At 36.1% G+C, this 15,594-nt stretch overlaps 1 protein-coding gene across 1 annotated transcript; it reads left to right on the forward strand.

Annotated features, from left to right (window-relative positions):
• Window positions 1–1,316: 1,316 nt before the first annotated feature.
• Window positions 1,317–15,412, forward strand: LOC26528855. The gene is made up of 3 exons (XM_023179251.2): window positions 1,317–1,665; window positions 10,733–11,328; window positions 12,034–15,412. The coding sequence occupies exons 2-3, from the start codon at window positions 10,733–10,735 to the stop codon at window positions 14,738–14,740; spliced, it is 3,303 nt and encodes a 1,100-aa protein (XP_023035019.1). The 5' UTR covers window positions 1,317–1,665; the 3' UTR covers window positions 14,741–15,412.
• The last annotated feature ends 182 nt before the right edge of the window (window positions 15,413–15,594 follow it).

Raw genomic sequence — 15,594 nt, forward strand, 5'->3', positions numbered from 1 at the left:
CTAAATTTTCTATATTTCAATCAAAATCAGATGACATTAGCTAATATACAATCATAAAATACATTCGGGCCGCATTTATACGGTTTTTAGGCCTTCACTTGGCAGAAAGTCATATCTTTAGATAAACGATTTTCCAATATATAAACTCCACGTGCAACCAAAGTCACCCCCTTCTCTTTGGTTTTTTGCTTGATCTAGCTTCTGACTCACCAATGAAATAAGCTTGAAACCAAATTTATTTCGGCCTTTTTTTCATAGAGTTTTCAAACGACTCCGCCCCGACCACAAACAGTTATGTTGCAAGTAACTAAAAAACTAATTAAGCTAGACTAATAGGCAATAATTTTTCATAATATAGGGCAATAATTTTAGAATATACTCGATAACATATATTGCACTCATATATTAATGAATTTAGGGTAGAAAACTTCAAATAAACCAACTGCCATGGCATGTGAACTTAAGTTATTGGCAAACAAGACTTGCCAAAGCAAAATTGTTGACCAACATTCGACTAATTAACACATTGCCCACACTCCAAATACCTAGCTATATATATGGGTCAGCTAATGCTCATGTCTATATACATAGATGTATTTGTGTAGGTACATATATCGATGCATATGTATATAGTTCACTTAACGCCTGTTGGCCACAATTGCGCTGCTGCTTGCCTGCCTAATGTAATTTTGATGTACTGAGTAAATAGGTAGAAAATATGTGTGTATGTTGCAATTACGAGACAAATGGAATGTCTGTTGTATGTAGATGGAAAGAGCAAGACAGAGAGACAGAAAGAGAGAGACTGATTTTAAATCTTGTCCATTTGCTGTGACATTCTCCAGGTGTTTGGCCGACCGAAAATTTTTCAAATTTCCAATTCAATAAATTTTGGCCTTAAACCGTCTTTGTTTCCGCCTTTCGCCATGGCCACGGGAGATTCCATTTCAAAAAAAAACACAACTGCCTCTCATAAGTATTAGTTGAATGCTCATTAAAAAAAAAAAAAAAATACCAACTATAATTGCCATTAATTATTTCTTGTTCTGTTCTGTGTTCTATTTCAATGGCATAAAATTGCCATTAAATTGCAGCTGGATTCGTGTCAATGTCTATTCTAACCCATATATCTATATATTTTTTTGGTTTCCGCTTCAATAGTTTATTTTTCCTTTATACGTATATTTCAAAAGGTTTGCATAATTGAACAACAATTAACTAACAATAATTTGGCTTTCCTTGATTATAACTATAAGTATTTATATTCGTATATGTATTTAGTTTAGTTTTTATTTCTCTGTCTTTCAGATTCGACTGATTAAATATGCTGCGTCATGTTGCTGTCGGAAGTATGTCCAACAATAGCAAGATCGCAACTAGACCAACAACCAGGGCAGCAACCCCAATCAACTAGTTAAACCTGCAAGAACAATAAGAACAAAACGAACAAAAAAAAAAAGAAAGAAAAAAACACGAAAAAGCCGACCAAAAGCATTAACTAGAGTAGCTATTCTATTTGGGAAATTTATTCACACCAACCAACAAACCAAGTTAACAACAATTAACAACAACTGCAAGAAGGTTTACAAAAAAACACCAACAACAAAACCAACAATTTTTTTAGAAGAAAAACAAAAACATTCTGTGATATCTTACGATCCAAAGGTAAGTTTAAAATTTGCAACTTTTTTCATTTATTCCTCTAAAATATTGTTAAAGTATGTATTACTTTAGAATTTTATATCTGCAACCAAATGAAAAGCATATAGACCATAATTTCGATTTTCCATAATTTTTCAATTTCCTTTTAAAGAATTATAAAACTATAAACTAAAAGAGAACCATAGAAGTTTGAAAATAATTTCATCTAATTGGAAACAATGTTTTCAGTTGTCAATTCCTCAAATTTCAATAATATTGAATTATTATTAATTGAGTTATAGATAGAATAGAATTATTTGTCGACAGGTGCGCTAAAGTGCTTGTGCTGAGAAGAGCAAAAGAAAGATTTATGTATCAACTTAAGTTTAGATTTCCCACTAAATACAAGGTATAACAAAGTCTTTATCAAACATTATTTAAGATTGTCATTTTTGTGTTAATTTAATTATTTGCCCTATTATGTAAGTTTCTTCTGTTTTTTCACTCGATACAGAGTATAAGAAAGTCTTCATTACAACTTAGTTTGAATTCTTTTCGTGTTGATTTAATTATTTGTCTACATTTTTTACCTTCTTCTTGACATTGAGTGAGTTGATTAAGTATTTCATAATTTAAAACACTTTTTTTAAGTTTAAACCTTTCAATAAAACGCTAAAATTAGTTTACGTTTTCCAAAACAAATTTGGATAAATAAAACCGCAAATTACTTAGATTTAACTACTTTAATTGTGTGTTGAAATTAAGGAAAAACTTTTCAATTTCCCGTTAGTTACTTTCAAAAATCAATAGCACAAAGTATATAGATATTAAATTTCCTGCTTTGATTTTGATCTACATTCTTCCAAGACCTGTAATTAGCATATACAGCAACAAACATTGGCCACTAAATGGCCATTAGAAAACGGTTAATAAGTTGATCATGCCCGCTTGGGGCATCTTAATGAACTAACATATATATATGTACTATATAAATGTATGTGTATTGTGGATGGGTGTGTACCTTCGATTGTAATTGGAGCTACATATTTAATATGCCAAAGTGTTGACAATAACGACCAACCGACAGCTAGCTACCTATGACAGTCAGACAATAACCAGTTTCAAAGTTTGCATTCTTCGGACTGTGGGTGACAACTGTAGACCAATATTATTATGCTAGGCAATGAAATTATGACAAAAACAAAATAAAATAAAAACAAATCAAAATCAAATTAAATTCACCATGCCACCACACATAGCAGTGGGGGGGCCAACAAATTGGGCGTGGCCAGACGACTTTCAGTTTTCAGACTCGTGTTCCATGGAGAAAGAGATATAAAAACAACACTAGAGGGCATGCCTTAGTCTCTTGGCCATGCTGAAGTCTTAGATACCCTTGCGAATACTTGGCTAATAGAGTTGTCTGATTTACAGACAGAATTCGTAGTATTCGTTATTTATCTAAATGAACTCAGCTCGCAAAATGTTGATATCTAAAATGTATTTTTGCTGCTGTTGCCTTTTCGAATATGTTGCAAACATCTGATCAAAATTACTCTCTGATTTGCTTGTTTTTTCTTTTTCTTTGCTGTTTTGTTGCAATTTATAAAAACAAAACAAAAAATGGAGTTGCATAACTTTCTGAGTTGAGCAACATTTTTCTCTGGTCTATAATATAATTATAGATTATCAGAGCACCAATTGGCGACCACCCACTCAATGGTATTTCATACGAAGGACTTTTAACTTTGTTAATGAAACATACATATATATCAAATGATCACACTAACAAATGAGACTTGACCAAGGACAGAGAAAAAGAGAAGGAAAGGGATCTACTGCCATATCCTACAACTAGTTAAAGAAGATATTAATTTAAGTTAATACAATTTAGTTTGGCCTGATTCAAAGTCACTTCAAATACTTCCTTGAATGGATTATTCCAATTATTAAATCAACAACCAATCACTTCCGATACTTAACCATGATAGAGTAGAATGTAATCAAGGAAAACAAATGAAAATGGAAATAAAGCCTTACATGAATACTTACCATTTGTTATAGAGTAATTTCAAATGACTCTTAGTTCTAATAGTATTACATAGCGGAAAGCAAATGTAAATAAGTATATAATAAGTAGGTACTTACTATGTATTTATGGTATTCTATGTGCAACAAGTCGAAGTACATTTTATATCAAAAGTAATGACATTCAAATGATTATAGTAGGTAATGAATAACTTAGCCTTTACCTTTTTGCATCTTAACTAAACAATTTAGGCCAATTTGTTGAGAATTTATTTCATTTTATTATAAGTTCTAATTACATATTTTAAAAATCTACTGAAACAAAAAAAATTAATTCTAAATGTACTCACTGAAGCAATTGTACTCACTTATTTAATTGTATTTAGTATTAGTTATAGAAGTTTTGTAGTCTGATCTGATTTCTTCAGAGTAAAAATTTATAAATTTGTCTGGAAATTTTCTCGAAAATTATTTACCCATCTTAATCTTTATAGTATATGGTTATACAGTGGATTTGTAACAATTTTTGCGTGGAATTTCAATCAAGAAACATATATTACATAATACAATTTATTGAAGAAATCGTATTAAAAAAAAAATGAACTAAACAATTTAAAATCAATGAATATTTTTCTATAATTTTTCCTAATTTTTTTTTGTTGTTTTTCATTTTTTCAATTTTTTTTTGGTTGCTTGCATTTGTTGGCCCAGTTACGCGCCAAGCATAACCTTAGCCATAATAACAACAACAACAACAACAACAACACTCTCGCTTACATGTCAGGTTCGATTGAACACAGAATGAAATACATATACACACTTACATATGAGGAGGAAGGGGGTGTGGAGGTGCGGAGGTGCGGAGGGCACTATGTTGGGTGCTTTTGATATTCGTAATATTTTCTTTGTGGCAACCAATAATAGTATTATCAATTGCAGGGCCTAAACGAAGTTTCTATACCCTTGCATATGTCGATTTGGTGAGTTTTTTCAAAAAAAAAAAGCTAATCAAGGCATGTGATATAAATGAAATTTGCCCCCAAAAGTATGCCATTCGGGATGCCATCAAAGGCAATTTCAAATGTAGTTTTCAGTCGTGAAATTTGCGTTTCGAAAACTGTAAACTTTTGAAATATCTTGAAATAAAAAGTAGTTTTCAATAAAAGGGTTTTTCACAAAACATTGCCTCCTCTCTCTCCCTTTCTCTCTCTCTCTCTCTCTCTCTCCATATTTCAATTCTAAACTCGAAACTAAACTAAATATATTCAAAAAACTGTTACTCATATCTTTGTTTTCGGTATAGCTATAACAAATTTTCAGGGTATCAATGAAAAAACTAAAAAAAAAAAAATTCATTCATTTATTCATTCCATTTTCGACTCATATTCCTTGGTTTCTTTTCTTTATATTATTTACCATAAATTTGCGGTGCAAGTGGCGTCGTCCCGTTTGAATGGCACAAAGAGTGAGGAAAACAAAGAGTGCGAAAGAGAGAGAGAGAGAGAGAGAGAAAAAAGAAATAAAAGTTTAGTAAAAATGTTGCACAACTTAAATCGCATTTACTTAAAATTCCAGACCATTACGAGTAGTGTCTGCAACAACAACAAACACAACAACAGCAACAACAACAGCAGCAGCACAACAACAACAACAACAAAAAAAAATGGTTTGGTCTCTTTGGCGGCAAATAAATATGTATGCAAACTCGAACGACAAACAAAAAAAAAACACAAAAAAACACAAAATAAAACCTGCACCGCATGTCCCAACATCACTGGAAGTACATGCATAAGTATATCCCTTACCTCCCCCCCTCTTATCTGCTCACGTTTGGAATGGGTTAGAGGTTACCAGGGGAAGGGAGAGAAGCAAAAAAAAAAAACACAAAAAGGGGAACTTGCCACAGATAAAGAGGTCAAACCGGGCCCAAAAGCAACGCCTTTTAACGCAATGCATTCGCCACTTTGACTTGATTTTGCGATTTTTTTGTGTTCATTGTTTTATAGATTTAATATATTATATACAGAGGAGAAAACATATTTAAGTACTTAAACTATGAGTATATGTACTTAAATATATATTCTTGATCAGCATGACGCACTGTTTCGAAGTTTGATGTCATGATTACCTATTTGTATGCAAAACCTGACTTAGAATGTAAGGTAAGGATATATGTATGTGAAATCAATCAAATCAGACGATTGTATTAGGCATCTATAAGATTTGAAGTATCTATAGTATGATGTTCTATGATATCATAAAGCGATTACAAAAAGAAATATTTAAAGGACTTTAATTACAAACAAAGCCAAAAAAAAAAGTGAAAATGTTGTAAAAAGTGACGTTCTATGTATGTCTTGAAATTGTATACTTTAAGGTCGTTAAACTTGACCCAGTAATGCTTTTAAGCCCATTTGAGAAATACCTATTCTTTCAATCTTATGAATCCTAGAAAAAAAAAATGACCATCGTCTTTCAGTATTTATTTCCCTAGTCAAGATTCTATTTCATAATTTGGTCTTAGATTTCTAGAGGATATTTAATCAGCTAACTGCTTAGCCTTATATTGTATTGTTTATTTCTATATCAGAGCCTTGTAGAACTATTTTGTTATGTTAATCATTTAGTTACATCCTGTAACTAAATGTAACTTATATCAAATATCTTCTGAATCAAAAACTCTCTGCCCTGTCTAAGTAGGAAATCATTGCCAAATTTTATAGAGACTAGAAATGATCAGGAGTAAATTAAAATAGACATGATCTACCACGGATTTATTTAGAATATGATAAAAATTATTTGGACTTTTTTATTTTGTTGTTTTGTAAACTAAGCTTTTTAACTCATTGATTAAATTTCTAACAAAGTAAAAATTTATTTCTGATCATATACGAATCATTTATGGAACCTGTCTGATTAAATATTCATAAATGAATTATGAAATGAGCTTATTTTCCGATCATATATATATTCTTAGTGGGAAGAAAACGGCGTCTTAGCCACAACTTTTCACAATGAATTGCCTATGAGCTCTTTTATAAATCTGATCCTTTGACTCCTTGCCTCCCTTTATAGTCATATTCGACATACATTTTGGTTTTGTTTCAAACTAAGTTGGCTTTTGACCACATGGAGGAGCTATTATTGAGTCTTCTTTTAATCACGAATGAATATAATCATTTCTCAAGCAAGAATAGAGCTCAAATAGACTCATTAAAGTAATTGCTTTTAAACGAATATTCTAGTTCATTTTTTACACTTCATTTCTTTAAACTTGGCTAACAAAATAATGTGTAGATTGCATTCAAATCAAACAATGCACAATTGGTTCAGAGTTACTTGTCTATACTAAAGGGTCATTTAATTGTATGACATCATCATGATGAAGATATAGATATAGATGGAAAGAGAGAGTAATGGTCAACGACTAGTTGAGGGTTCATAACTTTTGGGTGTGGGCAGATTACAAATTTCAAATTGGCCAAACAAAAGAAACACTTTCAGTATGTCTGCTCTAAATAGTAAATATAATGAAATGCATAAATATTTTCAACGGTATTTGACGGTTTTGTCACCGAAAAAAAAATACAACTACAAAAAGCAACTACTAAAACGAAACAAAAAGAAACATTAGTGGTAGAAATAAATAATTCATATTAATTAGAGCAAATCGTTCATTGACTTGAAATTTTTGAAATTGAATTTCATTTGGCATAGTAATTTACCCACTTTTGAGTTGATGGGCGTAAAAATGAAAACGGAAATATAGATATTTCTATATTTTTGTATTTTTATTACTATTGTTCTTATTAATACACGAAACTTGGTTGTTTTGAGAGAACAATTAAATCATAATCAGAATTAGACGGCAAATGGAAAGAATATGTTTTGTTTTGTTTTGGTTTTTTCGAATTGAGTTCAATTTTAACTGACAAACGCCCCAAAACTGCTTTCAAATAAACTAATTAAATTTAAAATAAAACAAAAAACGAAAAAAAAAAGCTACAACAACAAAGAATTATTTATTGCCAATAGGCAACATAGTCAACATTGGCAGCGGCTGCGCAGTTGGCGTTGCCTTTCATTCAAGCCCCTCCCCTCGACACCTCCCCCCTTCTCCCACACCCCATACACACACAGACACACACTCCACTAGCAAAAGCAAAAACAAAAAATGCTGCTAACGGCAATTCCAAGGCTTGGCCTGGATGTGGATCGTGGTCGCAGTCAGAGAGTTGGAGTCGAAGTCGGAGTCTTTGACGAATCTGATGGCGTTTGGCTATAACGGCTGGGAGCTAGAGCCAAATACTGATCCAAAATGGGGAGGCAGGTGGAAACTAGAAGTGTGGGGCGTGCGCAACCGGGGAGAACGGGGAAGCCATGGGTCCCCTCTAAAAGTAGGTAGTTATAGTAATCGCAACGACAGCGCACGCGAACAGTTTTCATTATTTACTGTTTATTATACTCTTTCCGATGCAGAAACAAACCGCAAGCAACAACAAAAAAACCCAAAAGGAACTGTTAACCGTCATGGTGTACCGACTTTGGGATACCCTGCATCGAGTATTATATGATATACAAGATGTTCAAAGTATTCGTTAGAAATGCAAAGAAACTAAGTCTACTTATTTTTTTTCTCTTTAAAAGACTTGTCATAATTCTGTAGGAGTTTTGAGAATTTCCCCCAAAGGTATGCAGTGGACAATGAAAGCATTTAATTTTTGAAAACCCATTAGAATTTAGAACTTGGAATGTCCTATAGCAAACTAAACAAAAATGGTCTTTGTTGTTAAAATCCCAAAAGTACTTTATAGTTTTTTAAAAATGTATGCATACTTTGGGGGGCACGTTTCTATCATTTCACAGCCAACCTTTACTAAGAGCGAATTAATATGGAGTATAAAATGTTTAGCTTTTCTTTTTGAGTCAATTTTTGTTAGCAAACAAATTCTTGGACCATTTTAAGTCCAAGTTTAAATTTAAAATCAACCTTTACCAATAATTCTTTAAGCAATTAATTCCATAAGTTTTTTATATATTTGTATATTTATTATTATTATTATTATTATTATTAGTTTTTTGTTTTTGTTATGCTATAACTCTATTTTGATTGCCCAACATCAATTTGGCCGCCGTTCTGTGAATGGAAAACAAAAACTAGATCATTCAGCATTGGGTTCGAAGTAATTGATACCCATTACTTGTTGAATACGATTAACCATAAAGAAGACATTAAGACAAGAAGGATCCAACAATGATCTTTCCATTTATATATATATTATTATATATATATATATTTAATTGTATTATTCATTGATTGGAGTGGTGGATATGCCCCAGAACTCTACGCATTACAGGGTATACAAAATTGGAGCGCTGGCAGACACAAGTTATAACATTCCTCTGCTGCCCAGTCCAGTTTTTGGTGGTTTCAGTTTCAAATCACGTTCCATTTGATTGTTTCCAATTTTTTTTTTTTTTGTTTTATCATAATTTTTTGTTTTGGTTGCCGCACTTTGCATTATTATTGTTGTATTTTGGGGTTTGGCAACTGTGCCCACAAACAAAAAAAAAAAAATTGAAACAACTCGATGCCTGCACCCCGCCCACTTGAAGTTCAACTTGGAGTTATTTCATTCGTTTTGGTTCACCATACAAAACTATGAGTGTAACTTTAAATTCGTATAACTTAAAAGCGTTAACTACAGAACGGAGAGACAGGAATCATATTCAGGCCAAATTGGTCAAAATCCACAAAACTTTAACTGGTTTTTATTCACATTCTATTAAATTTGCATTCCTTGCATCTGATGATTAATGTTTGAGTCAAAATAAATATTTATGCCATTCAAAGTGATTGGATAGTTTTCAAAAATCATTTTAATATTTCCTACATATTTTGGAATTAGTCAAACAGTCGCGCCCTTTAACTAAAGATTCCTATATTAGTATTGACAAAAAATGTAGCTCAATTTTAAGCAACTAATGTTAAATTTAAATACCTAAAATGATCCTCCAGCTAATCGGTTTGTATGGCATTCGATTCTAGGATACAACATCCGTATCTAACATTAAGATCTTCCTACAAACTTTTGAGTGGAGTTCTAGTTATATTTTTAATAAGAGGGTCTCTTCAGAGATCAAGCAGAGATGAATACTGCATGAGATTCGGTAACAAACAACCAAAACTACTCAAAAAATGTCATCTGCTTGATCTATTCTTTAGGCCTCTAACTCTAATTGGCAGACGTCTAAAATTGTCATTAGACACAAGGACTTGATACCAACAAATTCTGTAATTTAACTGTATTATTAAATAAATTTTGGTATTTCTGTTGCTTTAGTAAAAATTGTGATTAAGCTCTGCTCTAAATCACTTAAATGCCCTTAAATTTTGTTACTTCACTGTTAATATATACAACAATAAATTGTGTAAAGCTCATTACAAGGAAACAAGTGCCCGGAGATCCCCAATATCTTTTCTACATACAATTGAATTAAGTAAAGGAACAAAAAGCTATCTGAAAATTTCAAGAAATTTTGTTCAGTTCATAGTTGAGTTTAGTTGATGTCCCTTTTATTTGCTTTAGTTTGACTAACAAATTTTAGGAACTATGTTTTAGACGGCTCGTTTTATTAGTTCACAGCCCGTTAGAGATCACAGAGTTATTTGCTAGATAGTCTTTTAGATTATTTATATAGAAATATATTTATATAGATTTTATATTTGGATGCATAAGCTTGCAATCTAGTTTCTACCATTTCAAAGTGGCCTAGACAATGTAGGTCAATTGGTAATTAAACCAGATTCTATTATCAAGATTTGTTTATGCCTGATTCGATAAGTGGGCTATACTTTATGACTTTTGGCTATAAGCAATTGCTTTGTATGATTTGTTGAAAAAAAAAGGGCTAACCAAAAGCAATTACTTTTCTAAATTCTGATTCTAAATAGGGCAGCCATTAGTCTCTTAAGTCATTAGATAGTTTTCTATTGTTAATGTAAATTAATAAAGGTGGAAATTCTAATGGGATATTAATCAATGTTTATTGGTTTTTACAGATGACATTGGTAACCATGCACTTGATGGTGATAGCGCTGCTGCTAGCAGCGACAGCAATGACAGCAACTGCAACTTCATCAGCAGTTGCAAGAAGCAATGGAGGAGGCAGAGGAGCAATACGAGCTGCAACATCTCTTATAGACAGCAGCAGCAGCATCAGCAGCAGCACACAACAAGTGCCAACGATACGAGCGCCACGTCAGCGAAGTCCATTCACAACGCAACCAATTGATATTGATGTTTCAGTGACACCGTATCGAAATCGGGGCACAAGACAACAACAACAAAAGCAAACACAAACAACACCTCTTCCATCGTTAGCATCGTCGACGGCAACATCAAGACAGCAGCGACGACGCTTTACCACAACAACAACAACAACAACCACAACTGCAGTGCCTCCACCTTCCTCAAGGCGGGAGCGTGGTAACATTAGAGCCGCCCGCCAACCACGCAATACTCCAACACTAAAAGATCCAAATGATGATGGCAAAATGGAAGTAACAAATACTCTGCCACTTCAACCGACCACACCGACAACTCCAACCACTACCACGGCCTCATCTCGCGGTCTTCATGTTGGAGCTCTAAAAACGTGAGTCAGAAATCAGAAAGAAGATTATATTAAATGATTATGTATAAATCTCCTACTGAATTCGCTCTCTCTCTCTCTCTCTCTTTCTTTATTTCCCTTCTTCTGGAATCTGCCATATATTTAATATATATCTTTATATGTATGACCTGCTTTTGGTCATTGGAGATTCCATCAAATCTATGCACATCATCTGGGCCTTGAAAATCTTTAACTATATGATTTAGTAGTTTGATCTTAACTTGATAAAAAGTTGCAATATATAATAAGGAGTATTTCTGAGAAGTTTGGATCAAAAAACGAATAAGGTTTTTGTCACTAATTGTAAGACTTTTCGACTCGATTGTTCCCATGGCACCTTATATATGTTTTAGTGGTACGATCAGCAAAGCCTTTTACTTGGGTTAACAATTAGCTTAACTACCAAGTTTCATTATGGTGGCCCTAAAACTAAGGAAGAACGATCCACTGAATGAGACGGACAAATTTCCATTATATTACTATATTTATAGGCCAATCAGTGATGTGCCTATTCAACCACTCGAAGAAGCAGGCACTAAATTTTTGTATCCAGCTCATTTCAGTTGTTTGATTGCCTTATATGCGAATTGTTGGCTAGTGTCTTACCATATTTGGTGCCGCTATTGATTTAATTGGTCCTTTATAATGAAGTACTTATACCATTTTATCTTCTCTTTTGCTTAACAGACCACGAATGATCCAACGTTTGGTGGCGGGACACATACACAACGCACAGGGTCATTCCACATATGAGGTATCGGCAGTTAGTGCCAATAGCTCCTCATCGGCCTCCAGCTCCACCTCGGTGTCGACTGCCACACCGTCGAGTATCACAACAAAGCAGCCGCAACAACATGCACGACGTAAAACGAGCAGCAGCTTTCGCCTGGGCAGACCCTCATCCACATCCACAACCACAACTCACTCATCTCTGGCATCCCACGATTATGACGACGATGAGGCATTGCTTAGCGAACCCGATGACTTTGACAATTGGGATAATGGCATTTTGCGGTTGAGTGCCGGTTCTGGTAAGGAAACAGCTGACAGTGTCCCAAAGAAGCAACAGGGTAAAGAGGATTCCAAGAAAACGTTGGCCGATCAGGTGAGAGATGGCAAATACGGACTTATCGAGAAGGAGCTCTTTCGCCGTATACCCAAACGACCGGGTGTGCTTAGCTATGCCCGCAACTCGGAGGTACCAGCGGACAATGAACGCAATTTCGGTGGCCTTAACGAACAGGATATCTGGCTGGCCGAGGATCATTTGCTTGTGATCAAAGGTGGCAGTCTTAATGAGGACTCTAACGATGAGGAATGGCCGGCCATAGATGATTACGATGCGCCGACCAGGCAAATTAAATTACCCGATAATCCGGTAAAGCCGCCTCCATTTCCCGTGCAGCTTGAACCGCATGGACCGTTGCAGCTTATCCCAAATAATCAGCTCGAAATCCATCATACGTCGCTTGGCAATGGAACGATACCCGCAAAAAAGGAAGGTAAGCATTCCGCCGCGAGTGGCGGTGCCCACGCGTCGCATTCTGCTACCCGGTCGGGAGCGGCAACAACGTCTAAGGGAGTCGGCGGTGGTGGCACGCCCACATATATCTACCCGTCACCCTATGCACCGTGGCTGCTCTATCCCAACGAAACGTTGGCCGGCGATAGCAAGGACGAGAGGCAACGCCAAGAGACGCCGGCCGTGCTAAGGCCATCGACGCCCCTTTTGGGCAATTGGCTACTAAACGGTCTCAATGGGAATGACACATCCTTACCGGCGGTCAATGTCAGTGATTTTGATGAGGATGATCCCTCGCTATATTATCCACCAGCCTATAGTTTCGTCTACAAATCGAACTACTCAAATCCAGTACCTCCAGGTCCTCTAGTGCCAGGCATTGTCCTGCCCCCTCCACCCGATCACTTTAGTCGACTTGATGCTCCAACGACTTCAACCTCAACGACCACTACATCGACATCTACTTCGACGACGACGACGACGACGACCACAACAATGCGTCCCAAGATCACCACCCAACAGAGTCCAGCATCTGTGGTTAGGACGTCATATAAACCAAAATACAATGCAATTAGCTATTTGCCACCCAAATCGTCAACTAGTCCTCCACGACGAATATTACCAAAATATGTCGAAAGGGTGCCAGTGCCTGTGGCCGTACCCATACCCATATATCCGATCAATTATACACCACATCCTCCGACCGAGGCTCCCATTGTGTTTGTGCCCAGCTCGACAACAGTTCAGCCGCCACTCTCGAAATCGAATCCAATTTACTATGAGTATTTCGAGGCGAAACGACAACCGGCTTCGATTAGGAGCAATGTCATTGATGATTTTCTGGCTACCAAGCCGCCAAAGCGACATCATTTCAAAGCTCCACCCAGTGCAGTCAACGATGTTGCCCTGGATGTGGTCGATGTGGTGAAGATAACACCAAAGCCTCGAACAGCCCAAATACAGGCCTTGCATGCTGAGTATAATGCAGCCTTGGGTCAACTATTGAGAAGTAATCTCATCGCGCCGCCATCGAATCCGGGACGTTTTAAGCCGCCAGATTTCGATAGGCAACCGTTCCTGCCCATGGTGAATTACAGTGTCGATGAGCAGGATCAGAATGCGTTCAAGGCGATTGTCTTTCAGCCCACAAGTCAGCGTCAGTTGAGAGTGAGCAAGCATCAGCAGTTGCAATTGGATCCGGGTGGATCACAAGTGGACACGGAGCTGACCAATTCCTATTTACCCGAACGCCAGCTAAGGATGGGCAAGCAGCAACAACTTGTTTACGAGCCATCGCCTCCCACTCCACACTATCTTGATGTGGTGGATAAACAGAGTGGCCAGCGGCAAGCAGCGGTTCGTCTTCGTCCGCCGGCACAACCGCTACAATTCTGGCAACAGCGTCCTCCGCCGCCGCCACCGCCACCTCAGCCGCAATTCAAACGCATACGTCAGGGTAATGTCAGGAATCCCTCCTCCTATCCGCCCTACTTTATACCCGGTGAGCCGATCTATCGCCTCTTGCCTGTGGCTCATGCCCAGCACAAGCATAGCTGGCGCACCAAAACATCATCACAGCCCATTCAAGTGCAACCTCAATCCCATTCGCAATCCTATTATCCGGATCGGGATGATGATGTTGACAATATTGGGGTCGGCGTTAACATTGGCCACAGTCTGGCTGGTGATATTTTGGTCAACTATAATACCAATAATCAATTCAATCCACAAGCTGAGCTGGTGCCACATGCCCAATTGGGTCCGCCACCCTTGTCCTATCAAGCCCATGGGCAGGGGCATGGTCATGGACCACTGTGGTCAGAACGTGAGCGTCCGGTTAGGCAATCGCGTGTCCAATTGCCAGAGCAATAGTCGATGATTCTTCTAGCAAGGAGGATTTTCTATGTCATTTTAGTGTCTTTCGACAAAAATGTTGTGATCGTTGAAGATAATGATTCATTTTTAATTTGGAATGCTCCGCTGATGGGACGAGACGGGGGGTGAGGAGTGAGTCTTCCACCACCAAGCAGAATCAAGTTCCACCACTAAAATAAACTTTATATATGTATGTCTAACCCTTAATTAGCTTCTCGCTGTGGGAGCCTGGTCATTTTAAGGGTAAAAAACAATAAAATACAAATACATACGGTGTCCCTCCTCCTTCTACTCCGCCCCGTTGCCGTTCCCGTCCCTTTCCTATGCACTTTTGGACCGACCCTGTATGTATGTACATATATATATTAAATTTGTGATCAAAATGTACCAGAACAGGGATTCATTCCAATATTGATAAATCAATGGTTTAGTATTGAATCACAATACGCACTTGCGTTTTTCAAAGTTTATTTGAATATATTAGCCCACTTAGGATATATCTAATACATCTTTGAGCCAACTCTACTCTATCAACTAGTTACATTTATATATATATATATAATCTGTATACCAGTATTGACTTATTGGTATTATTACTCAATTCTAGAAATACGTTTTTTTCCTTGTTAGAAAAACTTTTCAAAAAGAGATCACAAAATCAAAGACGTTGCAGAAATGTTGGAAAGTTTTTGAAATTAAAAAATTTCGAGACACATTTTACAGGTCAACGAACAAGAAGCAAACATTACTTCATTTCTTTTTAATTTAATATCAAAATACTTAAATTTTCACTTTAATATCTCCTTCTTAAGTAGAATTTCACATGATTTTATTTTATGACCATATTAAAA

This window comes from Drosophila willistoni (assembly GCF_018902025.1).
Source record: "Drosophila willistoni isolate 14030-0811.24 chromosome XL unlocalized genomic scaffold, UCI_dwil_1.1 Seg141, whole genome shotgun sequence".
Lineage (NCBI taxonomy): Eukaryota > Metazoa > Arthropoda > Insecta > Diptera > Drosophilidae > Drosophila > Drosophila willistoni.